Source organism: Pholis gunnellus (assembly GCF_910591455.1).
Source record: "Pholis gunnellus genome assembly, chromosome: 1".
Classification (NCBI taxonomy): Eukaryota; Metazoa; Chordata; class Actinopteri; order Perciformes; family Pholidae; genus Pholis; species Pholis gunnellus.
In genome coordinates this window covers 14,867,403-14,892,606 of record NC_136528.1, presented here as the reverse complement: position 1 = coordinate 14,892,606, position 25,204 = coordinate 14,867,403, and the positions used below count along the sequence as shown (strand labels likewise).

At 38.4% G+C, this 25,204-nt stretch overlaps 3 protein-coding genes across 5 annotated transcripts; all 3 read right to left on the bottom strand.

Annotated features, from left to right (window-relative positions):
• Positions 1–1,609: 1,609 nt before the first annotated feature.
• On the bottom strand, positions 1,610–5,134 carry LOC306698019 (tetraspanin-3; the record flags this gene model as incomplete). 3 transcript variants are annotated; one of them, XM_079162159.1, is made up of 7 exons in its annotated part: positions 1,610–1,782; positions 2,651–2,734; positions 2,917–3,069; positions 3,273–3,374; positions 3,733–3,807; positions 4,034–4,225; positions 5,072–5,134. In XM_079162159.1, 7 exons carry the CDS (start codon positions 5,132–5,134, stop codon positions 1,690–1,692), a joined length of 762 nt encoding a protein of 253 aa, XP_079018285.1. In that variant the 3' UTR covers positions 1,610–1,689. The 3 variants fall into 3 exon arrangements, with proteins under 3 accessions (XP_079018285.1, XP_079018286.1, XP_079018287.1); XM_079162160.1 differs by lacking the exon at positions 3,733–3,807; XM_079162161.1 differs by lacking the exon at positions 4,034–4,225.
• A 4,177-nt stretch (positions 5,135–9,311) lies between these two features.
• On the bottom strand, positions 9,312–10,087 carry nmbb (neuromedin Bb; the record flags this gene model as incomplete). Its single annotated transcript, XM_079164237.1, has 3 exons — positions 9,312–9,365; positions 9,462–9,649; positions 9,922–10,087. 3 exons carry the CDS (start codon positions 10,085–10,087, stop codon positions 9,312–9,314), a joined length of 408 nt encoding a protein of 135 aa, XP_079020363.1.
• A 4,457-nt stretch (positions 10,088–14,544) lies between these two features.
• sec11a (SEC11 homolog A, signal peptidase complex subunit) lies at positions 14,545–19,150 on the bottom strand. The gene is made up of 6 exons (XM_079163422.1): positions 18,967–19,150; positions 18,372–18,481; positions 16,812–16,961; positions 16,434–16,553; positions 15,092–15,149; positions 14,545–14,980 (listed from the first exon to the last, which is right to left on the bottom strand). The coding sequence occupies exons 1-6, from the start codon at positions 19,015–19,017 to the stop codon at positions 14,930–14,932; spliced, it is 540 nt and encodes a 179-aa protein (XP_079019548.1). The 5' UTR covers positions 19,018–19,150; the 3' UTR covers positions 14,545–14,929.
• Positions 19,151–25,204: the final 6,054 nt, after the last annotated feature.

The window sequence follows — 25,204 nt, the reverse complement described above, 5'->3', positions numbered from 1 at the left end:
CTGGGGCCGCATCGGGGGGAGGGTGCTGCTGCTCCTTCGTCGTCGTCGTCGGCGGGGGGGGGGGGGGGGGGGGGGGGGGGGGGTGCTGCTGCTCCTTCGTCGTCGGCGGGAGGGGGGGGGGGGGGGGCGTATGTTTGACACCCCTGTTATAGAGCATATTTAGCTGAGATGGCCCGCATGGTGGCTGCGGCCTCGCAAGGAAAGGCATTTAAAACACCATTTTAAAACTACTCCTCTATCTAGCCACTGACATAATAATAAGCAACAGCAGGATTTTAAATTTATGACCACAAAAACCACATGAATTAAGGTTGCTAGCAGCTTTGCGCCTGGATTCTCACGTTCTATATGTGGCATTTCTTCAATGTTTTTTGTATGTTTGTGAGCTAGTGAAGATTGAAGGTTACAATACTGTATTCATATGTCTGCTGTGCATTAGGAATTATCTGTGAGTGGTGAGTAGACAAAATTACAGAAACGTTTGTATAAAGGAAACTATTTTCATATATGTCAAGTGATGACGTAGCTATGTGTTTAAACATCCTCATATTTTTCATGCAACAGATGAATTATCAAATAATTACCGGTGTATATGGTTTAACACTCACTTCCATGTAAAGCCAAGTGGATGAAATGTCAATTAAACAGTCAAGCTGAAACGTATTACTTTATTTGTCTCCTGCCTGTTTTCCAGTCCACACACAATTTTGTTTGTCATGTTTTTTTTTTTCTGCGGCACAAGCTAAATATCTAGGGTTCAACTTAACAGCTCAAAAATATTAAAACGATGCACAATTTCACAAAAATGTATAAAATAATGTCATAATGTCCATAGCAGGGGTATAACTAACAATCTAAACAGAGGGATGTCTCTGACTGTAATAAACTGGATCTACAGATACACAGGTCTTCAGGTAACACTGATAATACTCCTACTAATAGCAGTAGACTAAAAGGTTAATTATATACTGGCAATGCCTCGCTAATGAAGCCTGATTCAGAAACATCCACACCAAAAAAGAACATACATTATTCACAACCTGAATATTTGTGAATATGAAGAAGTCTCTCTTCCAAACATGGTTTTGAGAGACAAAACAAAGATCTGCTCCACAAATAAAAATGTTAAGTCAAAACCACTGAATCTGTTATGTCTATGGTAAAAAGTTGTTTTTTTCCATTTTCACAAAATCTGGTTCTTACTAAACACGTTCTTAGGAATATTGTACATGTTCTTTTTAGCATAGATTTTCATTTACTGCCAGGAAATATTTCCAGAGCTCCAGCCGTAGTGCAAACTAGCACACAAGGAAATACATTCTTATACACATTACTCTCCAAATTACTTCTCATAATCCTCACTGGGGAGTTTGATCAAGCCACATTAAAAGAATTCTGCATTAACATCGATAATGACAATTAGCCATATACAACTTTGGCCACTGTAAATATTTCAGTATTTGTAAGGAGAAAAAAAACATTTAAAGTAACAGTAACTTACAAAGCATGTCAATAAATAACTGGTTTACCCTTGAAGCACCCACCCACCCACCCAAACCACATCACCAGTGTTCGCTACTTTATCAGGAATTGTGCAAGGTGTGCTTGAGCTTATATAACTACAGCTGAAATCTACTGTGGTGATGCTCCTTTTGATTTATTGAGTGCTTCGTTGGTTGTCTGCCTCCCTCATGCATAGCTGTTGGTTGTGACCAGCAGCTCGTACGCAGGGTCATGACTCCTCCTGCACAGCACCACGCAGGCACAGAGCATGCCCAGCATCTGCAGGCAGACAGCAAGTGAACAAAAGAAAAGCCGTTATATGAGTCCTTATGCTCTTCAGCAAACGTGGCAGGAAAACAACACGAGCAAGAGCTAATGACCAGTTATTTTCTAGTTCTTATCAAGCGTCCTGATCTCCTGGATTACTTTCTTTTTTTACCACTTTACAAGTGTGGAAAGCAAATAATGTTAAACCAGATAATGTTAAAGCATCATGGTTTTACACACACAGGATGCATGCTGTGTTATAATGAGAATGTTTGAGTGTAATACTAAGTGATTGAACACGCTGTCTTAGTCGCTGCTTTGGGAGCAGTGGTTTCCTGGTCAGCAGCAACCATGCTGAGCTTTTAAACACGGTAAGAATCAGTTGACACAATTAGGTCAGAGCTGCTGTTAGCTCAGTTTGTGTTGACAGAGACGACTGCAGCTTTAATTATTCTCCCAATCAACATGCTTTTGACTTGATTTAAACACAGTCTTGGAATAAGATGCCTTATGTGTGTTTTCTGCAGCGAGGCAGCAATTTGTTGTGAATTAATTAACCTCAGTGCGATACTGACTGTAGTCCTTTCTTAGATTTAGGATTACTGTCCCATTTTCTCCATAAGATACCATCCTTGATTTACTTCATAACAAAATCCATTTGAGCAACATCAGCGGCCCGAGAGTCAGGGAGGTTTATAAACCTCCTTGGTTGTGCGTGTATTCTAACATTCACCTTTGTGTTTGTATACAAATAAGTGGCTTAGACGCTATCGCAAAGCCAGGGATTTGCTTTAAACCTGTCTGGCTGCTTGCACTGATTGTCTCTACTAAATATATTTTCCCAGATGATTTCTGGTTGCATTGAAGTTCTCCTCCTTACCTGTATAGATGCAAAAGTGAGTGCAGTCCATATGACGTACATCATGATCTCCTTCAGCTTTTTCACAACCAGAGCTTCACAACCCTACAACAGAAAATGAATGACATTCAAATAGTTTCACAGGCATAACAACATTTCTCACAAAACAAGACAAGAATAACACCAGATAACCTTTTACATTGTACTTCTGTTTGTGCCAAAGAAAAAAAATAAAATGCCATCCATAACTATAACTTTGTTCTGTGGTTTTAGCCTCTTGTTTGTACCTCTTGGTAGAGATCTGCAGGTCGAGTGAGAGTGCCGGAACAGTTACTGATGCTGGGCAGACAGCAGCTGACTGGGACACTGTTGTTCTTGGATTCTTTAAACCAGCGCGTGTTCCTCCAGTCAGAGTAGTTGTGAATGCCGCAGCAGTGAAGCTAACAGGACAATAGAGAAGAATAGAGACGGAAAATCATCAGAGTCTGGAGTTCGGAACACAATTTGAAATTTGTTTCACGATCTGAAATGTGCGTACATCAAAACATTTACAAAATCAATTTATTCAAATTCAAATGTTAGTCCACACAGGAATTTAGCTGTCAAAAGTAAAATGTTTGCCGCAACAGACTTTTCTCCTTACCTGCCTCTGCACATAGTCAATGGCGCGGCTGGGGGCATCGGTGTTAGTGCCGTTGTACTCGTTGTAAACCTTCTGTATGGAGTGATTCACCTCATTTTCTACCTAAAACAAAAGCATAGCAGCAGTTACTGTCCCTGCTCAGTGACTGCACATTTCATACGTTATCTCTAAGGGACAGTTTTTCACATTATTACAAAGCTAATTTACAATGTAGGCCCTTAGGTAACACTCTTACCCAATGGGATTTGTAATTCTTGAGAGCGGCTAAACAAATCAACATTGATTAATCCGAGCAAAGGAAGTTTGAAACAAGTTTTGCTAAAATGTCAACTCCTAATGTTATGAACGCTATCCATATTATCTTCCACCTATATATTCCAAAACTACAGAAAAGCAGACGGACACAAAATACAATACCACACAAATAGACACAAATGTAGTCCAATGAGACCGTGTTTACCTTTGCCCTGTATATGTAGCCAAGCACCACCACCACACACTCTGTTACAAACACCAGCAGGAGAATGGCAGCAAACTGAAATGACAACAAAGACACATTGTTCAGAAGCTCATTAGTAAGGTGAGTTAGCAATAAAATGATTACTTGACATTGCCAATTATTTTTCAGCGCGCTATTTATTTAACGGTTTCCCAAATGTTATGTTGTTTTATGTCTTCCTCGTGCTCCCAATGTAAAATAAATGCTCTTCCTCTGCATTCAGCTGATTTTCAGGGTGCAAGTCGAAGAAGTCCACACTCACAGTTGCCAGACCGCAGGAGCTTTCACGTATTGTTGCACAGCAGCCAATCAAGCCGATGATGAAGAGAAGAGTCCCGACAGCTATTATTATGATAGCAGGAATCAAAGTGTACACATCTTCAAAGAAGTGGTCATAGTCGTCATATGTGATAAACACATAGGCTCCGATGTAGCATAAAATGCCAGCTGCAGCCTGCAGAGAGAAACACAAAGCACAGACAAAGAAAGACAGAGGACTTTTATTTGTTATTGTATATTAATCTGTCAATTGATAAACTACATCTTTTAATGCATTTTCTTTTCTTCCGTTTGCAATTAGTGATGATTTGTTTTTCTTAAATTATAATATACAGTACTGTGCAGTACAGTAATTTAGTTGTTATATAGTGTGTGCATTTCTCGTACTGTTTAACTCTGGTCATGCAAATAAAGCAAAATTGAATTCAAGACAGAACAAAGTAAAATAGCTTACAGGCAAGATATAAATAAATTGGTTAAAACAAATACTTTAAGATAAAATATGCATTATTTCATACACTAAAATAATATTTAGCTCAAGCTGACAAAGACAACACATTTGGGAGACTGTTGCAATGTGAAGTGGGCCACTTGTTATCGCTACATTATTCATCCATCCTAGGAGGAGATATGGTCTCTTTTGTTAAAGATAAACCGAATAGAGCAATATTAAATATCCATGTAACGTTATATCTTTAACCAACACTGTTAATTCCATGATTCAATAGCTCAGATAGCAGCCGCTACAGGACCTAACAGCTGCTGCATAACGTCATCGCTACAACTTGTGGGCGGCAGCTACCGACACACTGTAGCTTGCTACCTTCACATTACTGTTTCTCAAATTAGTGCCCGTCGCAGTGAATGCTTAAGTGGGCATCTGCGACCATGGATATCCTGCCTTAAAAAAAGCAGCTCGTCTTATCGCCAAACTGCGGACTGCAGCGCATCTCTGGCGCAGTTTGCTAGCTGGCCTCCCTGTGATGCTGCACATTGTTCACACAGAAATCGTTTTTCTTACCCAAAATATGAGATTGAGAAAAACCAACACGGTTTTGGATGACGTAATTCCACACTGCCCCATGGTAACTTGAGCCCCAAAAATTAAAACTGTGACTATAAAAATATATATTGATGCACCTGCACCTTTGCTGTTATGATAATAAAATGGCTTCGGTGGTCCTGCCCCCAAAGCGCAGATTCCTCTGGGCTCAACCAATGAAATTGCCACAAAAAGAAGGGTCACGTGCTTCAATGACGTCACCATTCAAACTGTTATGGCGTATATTTGAACATTGAGCTCTGCAACAAATGTACATTGCATTCTACGTAAAAGGTGCAGCGTGTGCATTCAATATACATTTTGAATGTAAATTGTTTGACGTTTGTGTTTTTACTTATAAAAGTAAATCACTGCAACCTAGTTGCACACTTTCGTACACGGCCATCATATAATTCTGTGTTTAAAAAAAATAGTTCGATATGACACCTTCAGATGTTATTTAGCTTTATTTGTTCACCACAGAATGAATTTAAATGAACTCAGTGGGGTGTAAATGAGAATAATTGTAAGAAGAAGAATTGCATTGTTATAGTTGATCCAAGATTGATGTGCTTAACTACATCGCTGTCACCATCAACCATTGTCATCATTGAGTGTTTTCTGGGAAAAGATTTGTTTGTGCTGATTTCTCAATGTTTGTGCAATGTCTCAATTTCTCAGCTACAGCTTCTACTGATGCTGGTTCAATGGTTTGTTTGAGGGTTTTATCATTTTTTGCAGATGCGGCTCCCCTCTTACGAACATATAGGCCTACTGTAAGCCTGCTGAAAAACACTGACAAGCAGCATCAGCATAGAAGCTGCTTTGGATTTATTTCATTGTGTTTTTCTGCCACATGGTGGCAGTGTAGCATCGCTGGTTTCACACTAGTATAAAATGAGAGGAAGACGTATCAAGCGGGTGGTTAAAAACACCCTACAACCACATGATAAACCTTATGATGACTACATACATTTTTCAAATGTTCAGTCTGAATAAAATAATAAAATATGCTCTGCACACACACAGTCCCGTGGTAGAAATGAATGAAGGTGATATGCCCCTGCTTTCTTTACTAAAACCTATCAATCCCCTATAAGGGCAAGATAGATTACTCAATTGAAAATGTGTATCTTTGGGGCACTCAATCCATAATGACTGGTGCCAGAAGCCTTGTTTTTATTGCGAAAAAAGAGCGACACATTTGTCTCTGTAAGCTTTTGGTTGTTCAAACTAAGCACTTACAAATTCAAGTAGAAGGCACGCCTATAGCTCTGTTGACACAACATACATCCGTAGTGTGAATTATGCATCAACGTCACCTGTTGGCTATGAATTGAGTCATTATTAAAACAGAACAATATAAAAGAAAGAAGCAAGCACATATGCAGGAAGTCAAAGACATAGTGAAAAAAGTTCCAACGTCAGTTTGGGTCATATTTGCTTACAACTAACTTCCAATGAATATGTGAGTGACTTACAGTTTGTACATATTAACAGACTTTCTCGCCATACACTATGAACAGTAATGGCTGTTTGGTTAATGTTGTGGTAAATTACACTGGTTAAGTTTAGTGTGTCTTTACTTATTGAAAAAGCAAAAGGTCTTGGTTGAGTTTACACATTCTCCTCTTTTGCATGCCAGATAAAAACACAACATTTATTCATTTCAATTTAGTGACAAAAATGATAAATCATCATAAATTGATTGTGCACAAATGCAAATTGAGTTGCCTAGAGAGAGATCACTATTGTAAACAGTGATGTTCTCTATCTGTTGTGTTTGTTCAAATTAAAATGCTCTCACACATGACGTATGAATCACATTTACATGCAAAACAAAACTGTCCAAAAATAATAAAGTGAAGCCAAAGGGTCTGACAAAGCGTCAGCATGTGACGAGTTAAAATATGAGCGTGTTGACTGTAAATCATGTTGCTGTTTTCTTTCCTCAAAATATAAGCAAATATAGAGATTACTGATCCCTTACTGAAAAATATAAATTTGTCACACAGCAGCGATTTGGATGACATTGCAGCTATCTAAAAAAACCTGATTTGACTCACGGTTATAAGAAAATGATAATATCAGTATTAAAATTCCCATTTAACCTATTTAAGATGAGGACATACATAAGGTGGCCAATGTATGTGGGGGATGCAGATTGCCTTGAGCACTCAGCATTTGATTCCCTATGCTGAATATAGTCTAGTATCTAGATCTTCTGGTCGTCTGCTGTGTTGTTATATGCTGATTGGAAATATTTAATAGCCATAGTCTCCCCATTAGCTATTATACACAACATGGTTAAACTATTGAGTCTTTAAGCCATGTTAACTTTTCATTTGAATTATTTTAATCACATCACAGCAGAGGGTTTAGAGTCCTCTTGGATGACTCTCTATAAATATTGTTGATGGACAATTCAGTGAATATACAAAATATTAGTGGCATCTTTTTTATATGAAATTGTTGTACATTCCAGTCGTTCCCTCACTCATCTTAAATCATGCACAAAAATGACCTATATTATTGGATCAATGCATTGGCCTGCACTGTGTGACAGATTAACAACATGCCTGACATTTCAAGTTAATTAATAGAAGACGCAATATTTGCATTTGAAGATGAAATTTCCCTCAGTATTCAAATACAGACAAGAACATCTTAAGTGAAGTGCATCAATAAAAATAATAAGCTATGCTATTCATTATTAGATAATACAATTGTCTGAATTTTGGCTCTGAGTGTTTTCACTGCAAAGACTGAGGAACAGTTTGTACCTTTACAGGTAACCAGAAAGAACATTTTAACCAAAAGGATAATGTGTTCTTAAGTTACTGGCTCTCCTCATCAAAGCTGAATGCAAGTTTGAATGTTTTTATTTAAGGACTCAAATTTCATGTAACCTACTGAGCGCGCTCATCTTTTATCAAATTGTACCCAATTTTCTAGTCTAACCTACTTATATACAATGTTCTGCACCTGAGAGTTACAGATTTTCAAGGCTGTTTGGCAAAATAAGGTTATAGTTTAAAATGTGTACTTATAGAAAAAAGAAGAAAACTATTTTGGACCGATTATTAGAACACCTATCAATTCAACACCACCACAAACTACAGCCTCCAAAATGACCATAAAGAAACAGTTTCAACATGTAAATATTCATGAAGGTATTCATTTCAGGACTGCTGTATTGGATTGCATTTATTTTTGGGTGGACCTAATTAACTGTTCTTTATTCTGAGTTTCTTACTGGGCCAAACTTGTTGAGCTAACCAGAAATCTAGATTACACAACTATGAATAGTGGATTAAAGTCTATGTTTCCTCCCACCAGTGACTACTCTGAATTCAACGGATGTAAAGCAACAGTCAAGGCATTGTGGGAGAGATTTGAATAGCTTTCCCTTTATCTACAATGGATTAGCCCAAGGCAAAGAATGGGCCATCTCACCTCACCACTATTGATCGAGAGAATCATCCCTTTATGCAAGGACAGGAAAAGTACAAAAGATAATATTGATTTCATGTCAAAATATTCAGAAAACTGTAAAGTGTGATTTATATAAGATGCCTATTCGGATTTATATAAGTGTTATATTGGAAATGCCTTTAGTACAAAAGTGAAAAAGAAATCTTACTCATACTTAGCAATCAGTTGTTATTGTTGGGCCTAAAAATAAGGACTGAGGAGGTCAAATGTATCAGACCCTTGTGGAGGCAAACAGAATGTTGAAGTTTTCAAGCTGATTACACAATTACAGAACCTGTTCTCTGTTCATTTTAGAACACCACGTGCACTGTCTCATACGTGTCTCACTAGAGGACGTATGCTATTCCATTAAGAAACAAATAAGAAGTATAGTGGAGTAGCCATAATGAAGCATTACAGTGTGCCGACAACATTTCCGTGAATCAAAACGTGACCATGAACATATTATAATGTATCTGCCGCAGATCAAAGTCAAAGCAGTGCAAATAATTATTTTATTTAATATAAATAACTTTTAACGACAAGAGAATGTGAAATATCATCATCAAAGTAAATAGGAGAAAAACAACTTTACGTGTATTGCAAATGTCAGATGATCAGACAGTTACGGTAAATTACAATCATGATGAGTAGGAGACTGTAGACTGCGTCTAATGTATTTATATTAACCCATCAGGTCAGATGACATGGAATCCGTGTTCATGCGCGACAGACATCCTCTGTATCACTTTCTGCTTTGGATGTAGCTTTCTAAAATCTTCATCAACATGTCCGCATCCTGAAACAGAGAGCCCATAACATCATAGTCAATAACAATTCCATTTAGGTTAATTTTTCTGCGAAAAAAAAACGTTTGCACACTAGTGGTAATCACCTGATTTTTCGTGCGGCTCTCTTGTGTGTCCACCTGCGCTTGCAACGCCACCCGCAGGAACTCATGAAAAAGCTCCACGAGGGCGCTCTGCTCCACGGGAAGGCTGACTTCCAGCGCATCGACGCCCTGCCCCCGAGCTGGAGGCAGCAGCGGGGTATCCATCACGCTCTTCTTGCCCATGAAATGTCCTGCCAAATCAAAGACAACGCTCGTGAATATAGACTCAAACTAAGGGGAGAACACACCTTTTAGGGACATGACATCAGCAATAACAGCAATATCGTTAGAGGCAGAACATGTTATCATGTAAAACGAAATGTATGGGTATTACATGAAAAAAAGAAATACTAATAGAACTAGAAAAAACTAACTAGAAATAATAATTTGATTAATTTGATTCCATTCAATACAAACATGACCGACTGGTCCACAGTTTTTGAAATCAGACGATTGTTCTTACCTGTTGCCCAAAGATTGCCTCTTGGATTCACTTTAATTTTTGCAACTTTATTTCTAAGCTCAGTCAGGTCGAAACTGACTGCAGTGGTGAAAGACATGAAGGAAAAGAGGACAAGACCAGCAAATAAGCCACAGTGGCAAACATTATTAAGCGTAAACCCTCTCATCTCAGCGCGGAGTGGCGAACTGTCCTCCAGGGTGCAGATTTTCAAGTGTCTCCTGTTGGTCGTGGATTGCTCAGACGCATCCTGCTTTTATAGGCTCTCCTGTGCGGGGTGGGCTCTGCTTATGTTGCGTGTAGTTAACTTTTGATTCAGCCAGCTGCATAAATCGAAATGTAGCCTACTCAGCTGAGTCATTGTCAAGGTTTTGTTGGACCGAGCCTTTGGCTGTGCGTATTTACGCACCAAACGATTCATCTTTAACTTGGGGCAGATGCGAATGTTTAATGAATGTTTAATGTTTAATGTTGGTGTCTTCTCAGACACCAAATTACACCAGTGCGCAAATGTTTGGTGTGGTTTCATTAAATGAGATTTGATTTTACTTTCTCCTGTTAAAGGTTGAGGGATTTTCAGACGTTTTGGGGGATGAGTATGGCTGCATTTATATTTTTTCGACAAAAACTCCCTGAAATAAATTCATCAAGCTCTTACAATTCACATGAAACCAATCACATATGATATGCCACAACATAAAGTATATTGACACCATTAATAACAGCTTCATACAGAAATAATTTCTTGGAGGTTGTGCACTGTTGGTGTAAATTGTGCGACCCACAAAAGGGAAGAGGCGATAGTTAATGCTTCCCTCTGGAGTAACACATAGAGTGATTACCTACCCAGGTCCCTCAACCCCCCTCCGGCTCTCAGGGCGCAGGTCTGGCCCCTAACAATGAGCAACATGACATTTGGCCAGTTGAAGCATGCTGCTGTGATCACCATCAGTCCTCTGAGGAGAACCTGCTGATTCTCACTGCTAATTTAGAGCTGACAAGACAGACAGCCTCTTTGTCACTTCAGGGTGCTAAAGTTGCAGGTTTGGTGGAAGGGCTGCAGGTCACATCTTGCTCTTTTCATAACCTTTGGCATTCACACACACACATACTTGTGATTTCAGACATTCTGCGCAGCTGAATGTCAGTCTAATTAGAAGACTGTCTGACTAATCTAAACAGCATCACTCTTATGAAGTTCACAGATTAGATGAACTGGGACAGCAGTGGCTTTGTGCAACACTGCATTTTCCTTAAAAGAGGTGATGAATATCACAATTCATTTCTGGGGTTACTTGGTGTTGCTTTGTTCAATCAGGGACACACCAAAATTAGAAGCTGACAGTGTAGAAGCTCATGCTTCAACTAATACCTACACTGTAACAAATTTCCCCGTTAAATTACAGTAAAGAGCTGGCAGCTACAGGCTCCAGCTTCTAACTGTAATTCTACAGCATACCTACTGTAATGTGCAACAACGGTTTCATACTGTAAAAAGTATGACAGTACAGTGCTGTATAGAAAATGCATGAACAGTTCATTACCGTAGAATGTATTTACAGTATGACACTGCTAGAAGCTAATGATTTAAAATGTTACATTTCAAAATAAAACCCCTGAAAATTGCGAGCATAGAAACGACTCAAACAAGAGATGGCCTTACATTAAAAAGCTTTTATTAAAGCCAATGCAGTGTCAAACACATTCAATAACTGACAATTTTACAGTGATCACATTTTTGCAAAATACAAATATTAAAAGCACCATATAAAATTGTATTCATTAAAGTAAATTAGAACAAAAAACATTGTCAGTAATTACGTTATTGTACAATACAATCAGACCAGAACACTGCATCATGTTAAACAGATTCTCAACAATCTATATACAACTCTTATAGTTTACTAAATGTACCCCGCCTTCAGTATCACTTTTTTATTTAGTTATGGTCATTAGTGTAATAGAAAGCGAGTAAAAGAACAAATCTGGAACTGCACGTTTGAGACAACTCGATAGAACTGAACAGAACACAATTTTGAAACTTGTTACCTTAAAAGGAAAAAAGAACACCAGCAGTGTGGGCTATCTCTCCTTCCTCCTATGTGGAGATGTGCTGTGGACTACATAAAGCCACACTCAAAGTCCAGGAGGTTTTTTACGAGGGTGGCCACATCGGGATTGACAGCTCCTGCCTTCTTCTGGACCAGCTTCCCTGTCTTTCTGGACACCACCTTCCCCTGGTTGGCCTTTGTCCCCCTTTCCAGGTTGAGATCAATGAAGCGCCTAAATAACAGAGAAAGCATATATATATTAGGTGTGGTATGTAAAGAGTATTCACACTTAATACTGAACCCCATTGGAATAGTATTCTGTATTCTGACCTCTGTGTCTACCAACAATGAGAGAATAATCTTATTTTCATCTAACATATGTGTGAATATTTCATATAAGTAAAAAATGTGAACATACAAGGTCTGATTTTTGTTCTACACATTCTCACATCAAGGCTACAAGCTCAATCATGTTGCAACATATTAACCTTCAGAAAAATATCCAAACAATATTTAAGACTGCAGAAGATTTACCTTTGAACAAACTCCAGTGTCCTTGCAGCTTCCTCTTGGTATTGCAAGTTGAACACATCGTAGCTGGAGAAAACCGCAGCAGCAAAGTGATGAAGCTTGGCTGGATGCCTTCACAGACGACGTGGCTTCAATGCTTAACATCCAGCGTCACCAGCAACTAATGCAGACAACAATTATAGTTAATGTTCTGAAACCATATCAAATAGAGATATATATATATATATATATATTAACTCAGCTTGTTGATTCAATTGCTGAGAAATTCAATCAGGTATCTATGAAAATGAAATAACTCTCGCTGGTAACGCGGTACAACAACAAAATAACGATATGTTGTCAATCAAGAGCAGGGGTGCCCAATACGTCGATCGCGATCGACCGGTCGATCGCGGAGGCAGTGCCGGTAGATCGCATGCCATTCTTTTCTAACACACGGGTCACCACGTATGCACAGTGAACCGCGCGAGCTACTGCAGCAGTCGCTCTCCTGCAAGCACCGCTCGTTAGCATGTTAGCATGCAGTTAACAAGTCACGTTATCGGCAAAAAAATCAGTACAATACAATGTAGATTCAACACAAAATGACTGAACACGGTCATGCTAACTTTGATAACATCTAAATTACCTTGTTCAGTGAGCCACAGGGGCAGGATGGACGGTGTCCGCTGCGGTGTTTGTAGGCGAGCTGAAGCAGCAGGTGGTGCTCGGTCTGCTTCGGTGCTTCGGTCAGAGTCCGTTGAAAATCGTCTTCTCAAATTCCCTCTTATTATTATTCTTCCATCCTGAATAAAATCACCGGTCTATGATATCTAAAGCTTTCTGTTCATTTTCTTTAGGTTGACTATGTGCTAACTAAGCAGTAGATACTTGATGCCGTGTGCTTTTGAAGAGTAAGGGGCGGGCTTAGTCAACTGCAAAAGGAAAAAATACTGTAGTATACTGCAAGATTGGACAGTAGCTGCTGTTAATTTTTTTTTTCTTCCAAGGCCTCAACTTTTGCTGGATTTAACTGTATTCAACTGTATTTACGAAGAACAGTACCTTGCTGTTGAGAATTTCTTGTATTTTTACAGCAATTTGTTACAGTGTACTGACAACAGAACTATACAAAGTTAAAAAAAAATCTGTTTCAAAGGAGACTGATATTTAAATTTCCTAATCCTTGTTTAATTTATTATGTCTATTTGTGACCACTGAAGCATGTGTTTTTGTCCGAACATGGCAGAGATAAAAAGCTCCACAAAACAGACAAGATCAAGGTCTTTGGGGTCTACAGGAGACGACGAACAAATACAATTTTAGTCAAAGTACCCCAACAGAATTGAAAGTGGATCAATATTATGGTTATATTTTGATCCATACTACTGTATGATTACATGGCTGCGTTGGAAAGCCTCAGTCAATTTCATCTTGATTGCAAGTACACTTTCAGTGTGCTCCCATTGGGTAAAGGAAGAGAACAGAAACAAGGTTAACACTCAACGCATGTCTAATGAAAAGCTAAGCCCACTTAAAACAGAGGCAGTGTGTGCGCCCCACTCCAGTGACCTTTACATGAGAAAGTTATCAAAAAACCCGTCACATCATTTCATTTACATGAAAATGTGTTAGCAAGAAATTATTTCTGGTAGTTTGGCAAATTCACCCGAATTCGACAGAGCGTGCATGAAGTCCATCCTCATCACATTCATCTTACTTCAAGGAACTTTATATTTTACAATTCCCTATAAAAGAAGGCATTGCTCAACAATATTTTGGATTAGGAACAATTTTCCTGCAAAAAGATTTCCAGATGAGAAAACGCTCCCTGAAACAAATACTAGACAGAAACCTCTTTTATGTGAGGAAATTTGATTCTGTATATTAATAAAAACGGATGTAGGCACACTAATCTTGTGACAGGTCTTCAATATTTCAAAATGCTTTTGCTTGATCACCCAAAATTGTTTTGTAAAAAAATGTCATCACTGCAGGGTGGACAGTGGCTTTTAATGTAACATAGGGGCCAAGAGAAAATGAGACAAAGAGTTCAAATAACCTATAGTGGATCGTAACCAGATTTCATATTTAATATCATTCATATTCAGTTTTCATAAAATACTTCACATATCTTTTTCAAAGACAATGAATCAACAGAAAAGAAACACAACTTAATTCCTCTTGATGAATGTGGTTTCATATTCTGAGGATCACAAATAAAGATAAATTTCAAACTAAATCGAGCCGAGATCCCTCACAAAAATATTTTTAAAGCTTGAATTGTTCAAATGTAAAACACCCTATCCACATTTCTACAAAATGTTCAAACAAATGGTACAAAAAAGCCAGTTGGGTTTGACAAAATCTAACTTAATTCTGTTTTGAAAGGCATGACTGAGGTTTCCTGGACGTAGTTTATCTTATTTGAGTCGTGACGTTTGGGTATCTCACTCTCGATGGACCAACACAAAGAGACCCAGCAGGAAGAGAACAGCATACTGCAGAATGAAGACAGGAGATAAAACAAGTTAGATGGACATGCCGAATATTGTCAAGCTTAAAAACGAAGCAAATCTTGTCAAAGTGTGCGATGGGGTCGACCAACTTACTTTGAACTTGGGGTAATCATTCATGAGAATGGTGACAATTCCAATGTATGGCACAAACCTGGAGATGATAAAAAAAAAAGCTTACTGTCAAGAGATTGATGCATCATATATGTCTGTATACAAAAGTTCATGACTTTTGCTAGCGTAAGGGATGTAATCAGACATTAGAGAGCAGAAATGATTGCCGCTTACGATGGTAAAATGTAATCAGAAGACACCTTTCTGGTATGGGCCTGTCTCAATAATGTTGTTCTTTATATAATTTGAGCCGACCGCAATCATTTTGCGTAATCGTTGGATTCCACAAACATGTGAAAAGAAGCCAATGTTAGAAATAGAAAGTGAAATAGATGCATTTCCATCCGCTGGTTAAATAAGCCGTCTTGCCTGAGCACGAGGATCTGGTGGACACGCTCTTCTGTTTCAGCTCAAATGAGACCATGCTTGTTGCTCTCCAAAGCAGGAGGATGATAGAGAGGAGCCAGTAACGGGTCTCTTTACAATTAAACCGTAAATTGCTATTAATTGTTTGAAGATTTATCTAAAATGTCATAATTGTGACAGCCGTATTCCGGGATGAACATCTGCTCAAACACACAGCTATGTGTTCAATGCCCTTCCTATCTGTAGGAGCAAAGGACGTCTTTAATCTCTGTGTGTGTGGAGGTGCAATTAATATTTCCTGTGCACCCGCTTGTTCTTATCTATTGTCCAGTTTTTCCCGGAATATCGCATCGTGCACACCACATCTGGTAGGTTTTTTTGTTTTGTCTGTACAACAAACAACCAGAGTTCAGTAATGGAGTCGTGCTATTTGTTTGAACATGGCGCGTCAGACAGAGCTCCCTACATTAGCCCTCTCAGTGGCTAGCTGCTATCTTTGATAGTCGCTACGACACCATCCCGCTCATTCATCTAGATAAGCATTCATCTGGACAAGCGCGGATGAAGCGCATGCATTGCTGAAGTCCTACCGTGTTCAATATATATTAAGTAGCAAAAATAATAGAACAAGTCTAATCCCCAAATCTTAAGCATCAAAGATGGGAAATTGCTGCTTTTTGCATACGACCTTCTTCTCTTTTTCACCAACCAGTGAAAATGAGATTAGATCCATTTGATTGTACGTGTTGCTATTATTGAGTCTACCCCAGAAAAGCCTTGGCAACACATATTGGTGTATCTCTCCAATACAGACTACTGAATTTAATACATACTCTTTGACTTTTCAAACTTTCATTGATTGCAATTCTCCTCCAGTTTTGTGTGAGAAACATCTGTCCCATTATGTTATTAGGATGTCTGTATCATTATGGATTTTTCTTCCACACAATGTACTTACCCCCTAGCTCGTCCCACCACATCTTTTTTCTCCAGCCAGTGTTGGCCCTGCTTGTACAGTCCTCTGTCGTCCACTGCGTTGTTGTCCCCTTTGGTCAAGAACTTAATGTCTCCATTTTCCCTGTAGACAAAGCACCAGTGTGATTTTAGACCACAACGAACACCAAGTCCTCCTTTTCAACACATCTGTGTCTGGATGAGGATGCATGACAAGCGTGAAATATCACAGAGGCCTCTCTGAGCATTTATAGATAACTTTTCAATACAGTTCAATACTGTGAATGACATTCTCGGGTTTGACACACAGGCATGGGACTCAATGGTACTGAAGGTACAAATGAATCATGGCCAACACTACTAATAAAATGTGTAGTCATACTTTTCATGGATTTTTAGCACTCTGTGTACTATTGGGATCTCTCTGCCTTCTATCCTGAAGACAACTATCTCCCCGACTCTGATGGGGTCCTCGACCCGGTTGGTCAGAAACAGCAGGTCTCCTCTGTGGAAAGCTGGCTCCATACTCCCACTGAAATGAATGGTAGGTACACATCATCAAAGTAAGTTAATACCATTTAGATCATTTATATTGAACATTTACACTTGTGTTAAATAATATGCCACGCCAATCTCAAACTAAACCTTTAACAGACATTTGCCACAACTTGTGGCAAATGTCAAATGTCCTTCAGGAAAATGTCCTTCAAGAGTTAAAAAACAACTAAACGTTTGCAGTGTTGTTGTTTTAAATACAAGGAGGTATTAATAACTGCATCAGGGCATTGACATCCCTACCCACCGACGGTTAAACTGGGATTGTATTGCTTGCGTTACTTAAAACTAAAAGGTATATTAGCATACGACTGAATTAAAAACCTATTTCACTCAAAAAAATGACTTCACTGAAAGATCATTGAGCAGAAGAAACAAATCACGGGGAGTTACGAGCGATGCCATCATTTGAACAGTCTATAATCTTACTTGTCCTAACAGAATGATCAACAGGTGAACCGCTGATCAGCTGCTTGTGTACATCATTACTATTCACTACAGGTTACTGTAGCCTGGCAACAGGTAGGCATGAGGACCAATTAGCACACAGCTTAACACAACTTTATTTATTTTAAGCAATTCAATTAGATGACACACTTTCACAGAATCAGAAAGTGATTCTGTAAGTGTTTTGTTGCAGAATGATCCTATTTCCACAGACTTGTTCAAAAGTATTTCTGTATTTAGCATAATTATGGCAAAAAGCTGACTTGTATTTCATATGATTTCTGTTTTCAAAGGTTTGGCGTGGCTCGGTAAAACTGGAGCTAAAGAAATGGACTTTAGACGGTCAAATATAGCTTCCCTAATCTGGGATGTTTGTGTGATCTTTCAAATACCTGTTTGTTTTTTTCGGAAGAAAGTGAACCAAATCTAACTTTGCACAACAAATTTGGTGTTATTCAGTCTGAGTGATGCTCTCTCCCATGACCACTTAAATCAAACAAATGTACAGTACATAGAGAGAGATGCTATAGAAGTTTACACCAACACTACATCCTAGTTAAAATGAGAAAATCCATGAGATTCAGTGACTGAGCAACTTCTTCTATCAGATATGTGTTGTGGTAAAATGTAGTTTAAATTTTCAGACACGTGCTAACAAAGTCCTCAATAATTTACAGCTGCCTGAGAGAAAATGCGAACCCCCCCCAAAAAAACATAATCCCACCAATTGTTACAAACGTGGCTTGCCTACATTACAAACTGCCCTTGTGATGAAGTACTTGTTGTTTATTCATGCAGAACCCATCAACCGGGTTCTCCACTGCTCCCGGAAAGTTAGCGACTTAAAATCACACATCACTAAGTCCCATCAGCAGGGACTACAAATGCCAAATTAAGGCCGAACAGGAACCCTAATTCCCAACAAATGTGACTAACGAACCTGAGAACAACAACAATTGGACTCTCGCTGCCAGTGACAACCATCAGTCCCTTCCAGATCATCAGCGCGGAGGAAACAATCATACCAAAGTTCAGCACCTGGTAGTAGAGCTGCAAACAAAACAAAAAGGGATATTAAAATTCCATTTATAATAACAACCCCTCAAAATACAAGTGTGCATGTATCGCTATAAATACCACTAACAAACTTAAGACCCAACTTAGTTGTTAACGCTGAATGTTCCCACCATATGTTTGATAACATTAGTGACTCACTGGTACCGTTGAGCTAATCTGACGTTAGACTTTAGCTAACAGTGCCACGACAATACAGTGGTAAAATGAGGGGAAACAGCTAGCTACACTGAAGTCAGGGTACGTGTTTGATTACGGTTACCAGGTGTATTTTATGCTGCAGTGTAAAGGGGGCCTTTAAGAGATACATGTGCACGAAACAGCGCACTTTATATGTCGCTAACAGGTGATAAGACAGGCTCCAGCGTTGAAAAAGCGGCTAGTTCACGTTAGCTCAGAGGTATCTCGGCGTACAAAGAGGCGGTCGTAACATCAGAGTAAACTCATGTTCGGTTACATACCTGCCGCTTGTTCATGCGCCGAACATCGTCGAGAAAGTCTAACGACAACATTGTTGCGGATACTACTGGATAGAAAAAGCACCTAAATCACATTAACACGTTTAAAGTAGCGGGCATATGGATGCACGGTCCACCGCTGAAACATGCATCCGAATCTTCCGGGTGCGCGTAACCGGAAGTCCCGCCCCCGTGTGGGCGCTGTGTTGAGGTGTCAGTTCAGGATACGAGAGAGAGAGAGCAGAAGGCGGCTGACAAAAATACAGAAAGGAACTGAAACGGGTTGCTAGCTCTTCGTTTGTTCAATGGTGTTTTAGAGTAGTTTATGGACAGCCAAGAGGCAACATTACATTAAAATAAGCACATTAATGGGATAGTTGGGCGATGATTCCCTGTGGATCCAGTAGAGTCTTTAGAGGGAAATTGCTGTGCAGCAGCTGCAATTCAAAGTGGAAGGATTGTAAATCGAGGAAAACAAGAAAACCCAAATGTATTTAATATATAGGCTACAATGTCAATATCAGGTTAACAGTATAGGATCATAAAAGTGTGAAAGGTAGGGACAAGTCTAGGTGGGTTGCTACATAAGATGTAAAGTATAGGTAGCCTTAGTGTAAGAGTACATGGTTAATACAGAATGTACATTATGATATTGCACTATAATGTATCCTTTCAGATTACACATATGAGCCTTTCTTTTGATGAAAATATTTCCTTCTGATTGAGAGCCGAATGGAGTAAAGCTTAAATTTACAATCAGTGATAAGATTAGTATGACTCAGTGGGTATTATAAACCAAACAACCACCAATATAAACAATCACTTTAATATAATAATTGATGGCATATTAATGGCTGGCTTTGAAGGTGGTTAAACTCTATTCTGTAAATAAAACAGAGCACAAAGGGAATGTAGGTGAGTTTACTTTTCACTACAACGTTAATCAACACCTGTACTGGGGGTGTCAAGATTGTAATAATCTAACACAAATTACAAACAAGTGAGAAGCTTTCAACACCACTAATTATTAACTTCTTTCTTTTATTATGGACCACATCTAATTTCCTATAGGATATGCGTTTGACTGAGTAAGTGATAACATAATTAGTGACCACATCTGAAACCCACCTGCCATGTTTGTTTGTTGACTCAGCCTGTGGGGATTTGTAGCAACACTTGTGTTACACCTGTTTGAGCCATCATTAAAAAGTCCGGTTTTATGTTGGCATTTATATGACTAATACTTAATTGTTTTTTCCCTCAGTGTTTAAAAGTCAAATCAATATCATTTCACAACATGTTCTGAGACTGTGTTGACTGTGTGTTTTTCTGAACTGTGTTCTGTTTTCCCTGCTGCAGTGTGTTTCAGCAAACACTGGTTGGTTTGTATTTGTATAAAAAATGGCAGGGTCTATGTCATACTTAAGATGGTGTTTTGGAAATTTACCTAATGATAAATTCTAACACAAAGATATTGAATTTAAAACACAGAAGAAAAACATATATACTTATACTGTATGTTTATAATTGTTGGTGTGTAACACAAGATTATTCATCAACAGTGCCAATGTTAAAGGAGTATCCTGAAAAGCATTATATTCATTTTTTCCCCTGAGTTGGATTTGTAAAAGACAGATGATCCAATCTGTCAAACCAACAAACCAAAGGCAGAGGTAACCTCAAATCCTTTACAGTTTTTTTATCAATTAAAAAATAAGTCTAAATCTAACTTTGTAACAAAACTTTCTTCTGTGCAATATGTGCTGCATGCATGAATATCCAAGTGCACTTATGGAACAACGGCAGCAGTCAAGTTCCCACACACTGCAGAGTTCAGTTATTCATTAATGTGTACGCATCTCTTGGGCAGTTTCTAAACCTAAAAGTACTATTTAGATTTTTTTTTTTGTGTGTCTTGCATATTTCTTAAAAAGAGAAATATGTAACTAAAATGTGTCTGAATTCACACTTGCTTAACGTAAGTACAAAAAACTGAATTTCACAGCTGGTTTAAGGTGGCTTTTACTCCCTCAGATTGTTGTGATCTGTTAATGTCTTGGCTATTCTTTTTCATGCTTCATACAGAGGATGCTGTGTTTACTGCATATATCTAAAAATAACTTTTACTGCAACTTCTCTGAGCAAATGAGGACGGTAGTTGTGAAGTGAACTCATGTTTTGATTACCTTTTTAAAACCACATCCCATCAAAAGCAATATTGAAAAGGATTAAAGCTGTTCAGAGGTTGTCCACAATGCCTCTTGAATATGAATAGCCTCGAATAAATCAGAATTGTTACCAGGTGATAGCCCCGTTATTTTTGTTGTAGATATTACAGATACCTCTTGACACCCAGGTGTTAGGAGTGGCTGTGCTGTGCTTTATGCAAAACCTAATTGAGAAGATTTAACAGCTTATTGTTGCAGATTCATCTAGTATCCACACCTCCTCTTCCCCTGCAGTATTTGAAAGGAGGATTGCTCAACCCTATTGGGCAGCGCTTCATCATAAGCATATCATCCATGCATACACAGCATTGACACAACACTGATTTTATTCAGATTTAGCCTTTATGTTCCCCCATGAGAGGAGATAACATGAGATATGCATCAGAGACCAGTGGCAGCCTGGGACTTTTGGTGGGCTGGAGATAAAACTTTTTCCAAATGCCAGCTAGTCTGTGGCATTTAGGGACGTGTGATCATTTTCATATAATCTGCCTAAATGTTCACAACTACCCTGGCCTGCTGATGGTAATTGAAGTCAGTCAGGCACAACAATGTGAGGTCAGGCAGCTTCGTGAGAGTGGCCAGATACACACATGTCGCTGTATCTGTTTTTCCTGTTTTTCAATTTGATTTAATGAGCTTGTACTGATTGTGCCACCTAATTGTGGCTCTGATGTACAAATAATGTCTGGCATAATGTAAAGATGATATCCTATAATATTGTTCAAAACTATCAAAAATGAAATAAGATCTTTGCGTGGAGGAGCATATTTTTTCATGTTGCCACATAATGAGTCTGAATGTGAGAATGAATTCTACAAATGTGTAGAGCCTGCGCTAAAGACCCAGGCTCTGAGTGTGAGGTCTTCACATTAACTCAATATTATGTCTTATTATATTAAATGGCAATTAATTAGGCCCACATGTACACAACATTTCTACAGTTGGGGACTAACAATTCTCTCATTTGCTGCGTCTTATCATTGGTATTAATGCTGAGATTACTATGAGCGATCCAGTGCTCTTCATAGCATTCGGTCAGAGCTTCTCAGTGCAGCAGGAAGAGCCGTGCCAATGCATCTTTTCTCTGTAATTTCCACGCTTTGCTCATAATTATTTCTGTAACGCCTTGCAGGAAACTCATTCGGATTAAGGAATGTCTCATTGTCATTATTTCTCTCAGACAAATGGAATTTGTTTTAATCGACAATGATACTGACATTTCTTTCAAGTTCATTTTCAAAATAATATTGATTTTACATATTTTTGCCACTCAGTGTTGTGGATAACTCTTTACGTATACTATTAATACTTTTATTTGCGTGTGTATTTTGTGTTGAGTATGTCACTTTTTACAGCACTATACCCCAACGTGTTTACTATTGTGCTTGTTCATTACTGCCATTTGAAAACTGATAATCAGTGATTAAATATTTGACTCATGGAACCCTCCAATGTACCATCAAAAACTGTAACGGCAGTAGTACTTACAATCAGAATTAGATTTATTCCCAAGTAGGTTTTCTCATAAAATGAATTTACTTTGGTGCATTGGTGCATAAACAGAGATAAAATAAATAAAAAAATAAAATCAAGCATGGAGCACCTTGGTAGCCGAGTGGTTCAGTTCATGCCATATAACCACAATGTCCCGGATTCTATTAAAATCAGGTATAGAAAAAGTCAAGAAAAATAAATATGGAATAGAAGAAATATTAAATAAATTATAAGAAATATGTACAACAAACATTAATATAGAAACAAATATTTACAAGATACATAAATATAGAATAGAAGAAAAATATAATACAAATGTGAAACATTTATTTGATCACTTTCCAGGATAAATCAAGCATTCACCTCAATATCTCCATAAAGAAAGTTTGGTCAACTAAAAACAGACATCATTTGAAAGTTAGTGCAAGCTAAGTTGTTTCACTTGTCTTATTTTCATCAATGGTGCGGTGATTGAACAAACAGTAGGTGGCAGGAGTGTCTTGTTTCATGATAGGTCCAATCTCCTCCATGTTGTTATCACACATCAATTACACTACATCCAGTCTGTTCATCTGCGATATCGCCGGTGTGTCTGGTCCAAACATACTGTATACGCACGTCGTCTGAATAGAGTCATGAATGGAGGAAGCCATGTTCAACATGGACACATGGTGGAAATCAATGAATTAATGAGACCTGTGAGCCAGATGTCATGCAGTATTGTTTTATTTACATTAAATTAAAGGTTTGTTCTCATTGTTAGTGATGGTTGTTTCCTTCGTTAAAGACATTAATTGCACCTGGACGTCTGTGAATTCCATTATGTGTTATGACCTGGTTTTCAAGTGACTATCATGCACGGGCCTATTGTGCATTGTGTTACAAATCGTTTTGTCCTGTAGGCTGACCGGCTATAAGGTAGGCCTGTGTTTTCAGTTAACTTTAGAGGCACACTTACACAGCCGGTACAAGGCCAAAACTTTATTTCTAAAACTTTTTTTACCCTGCTGCCAACATGTGTCGCAGATTATAACAAAGTAGTTGCATGTAAGAAAAATGGACTATATAACAGAAGCATCAGCTACCTCACACTAAAGTCTTCCATCTCTTCCTTCTGTTGGCAGCATCTGACACTCTCACGCTACTGGACAACATCAGAATTGACACTAAGTGAACTTATTTGTGAAGTGTACATTTAGGTCCGCGGCACTGCTCACACTTGTGTGTGAGGCCATTGCTTACATAAACGATGACTCACTAATGACTAGGAATCACAAATGATTATCATGATGAAGTTAGCCTTTCACCGTGTAACAACAGCAACACGTCATTCTCTAATATCTGTGAAGGTGATTTGCCTCTAAGTGGTAGTGCTGTTTATGAGATAGCTGAAAGAAGGATTCCCTTTTTAACTTTTTTTTTACACTCACCACAATGTGTCTTTTCTCATGTTAGATATTATTAAGCTCATACAGCACAAAGTGATGAATCCTTTAGTGCATCTATTCAGAATGTATTCATGTTGTTCTGACTCCAAATCATATGAAACAAATTATTCTGGATCTATTGTAATTAATCAATGTAATGTTTAGCTAGCAGTTATTCCACCCCTTTGCTCCAAACTGAAATATCCCTACAACAATAACATGAATTGCCATTACATTTCTTACAGACATTTATGGACCCCAGAGGATAAATCCTACGGACATTGACGATCCTTTAATTGTAGACTGATATTTGTGTTTTTTTGTGAAATGTCTCAAGAACTATTGGATGGATTCTACACACATTCATGTCCTCCTGTGGATGAATCGTAATAACTTTGGTAATCCCTTCATTTTTCATCTAGTGCCGTTAGGTCAAATTTAAATGTGTCCAATACTTTGGTTTATGACCACACACCAGCTAAAAACTAAAGACATTCCCCTTAGCTTCAGCTGTACCCTGTATTTAGCGCTGGTTAGCAAATGAAAACATGCTACAATGCTGAACCAGAATGGTGACCTGCTAAACAATATCACACCTAAATGACATGCTAAATATTAGCATGTTAGCTCAAAGTATTGTTTTACCCATGCAGACAGTGCAGATTGCACTGCAGTTGCATCTTAGTCTCGTTTGAATTTTTGCTGATCCCCTTTGTGTATTTGTGCACTTTTATGAGTGTATACGTCTTTTCTCTTGCCAACAAGTCCTTGTTCCAAGATGGCTGTGTTGTACATTCATGCTCCCCTTAGATCAGCTTTACATCTTTTGTAAAATTCTGATGTAGCTGGAAGAATATTGATAAAAATAAAGTGTTGCTTTACTAAACTTGTCTAAAGGAATCAGCCCAAATATGGCAATCCCCTTCATGGAAATGCTATAAATAACAGGTTCTTGTCAGTATAATGACAGAAAGAAATGTGAGAGAGTCCTCTCAGATAATAGGAGTCACTAAGATAACACCGGTACTTATCTTTCAAGACGATGTGATAATGAGTGACTGCAGATGTCAGAGAGACTGAGTGGGATGC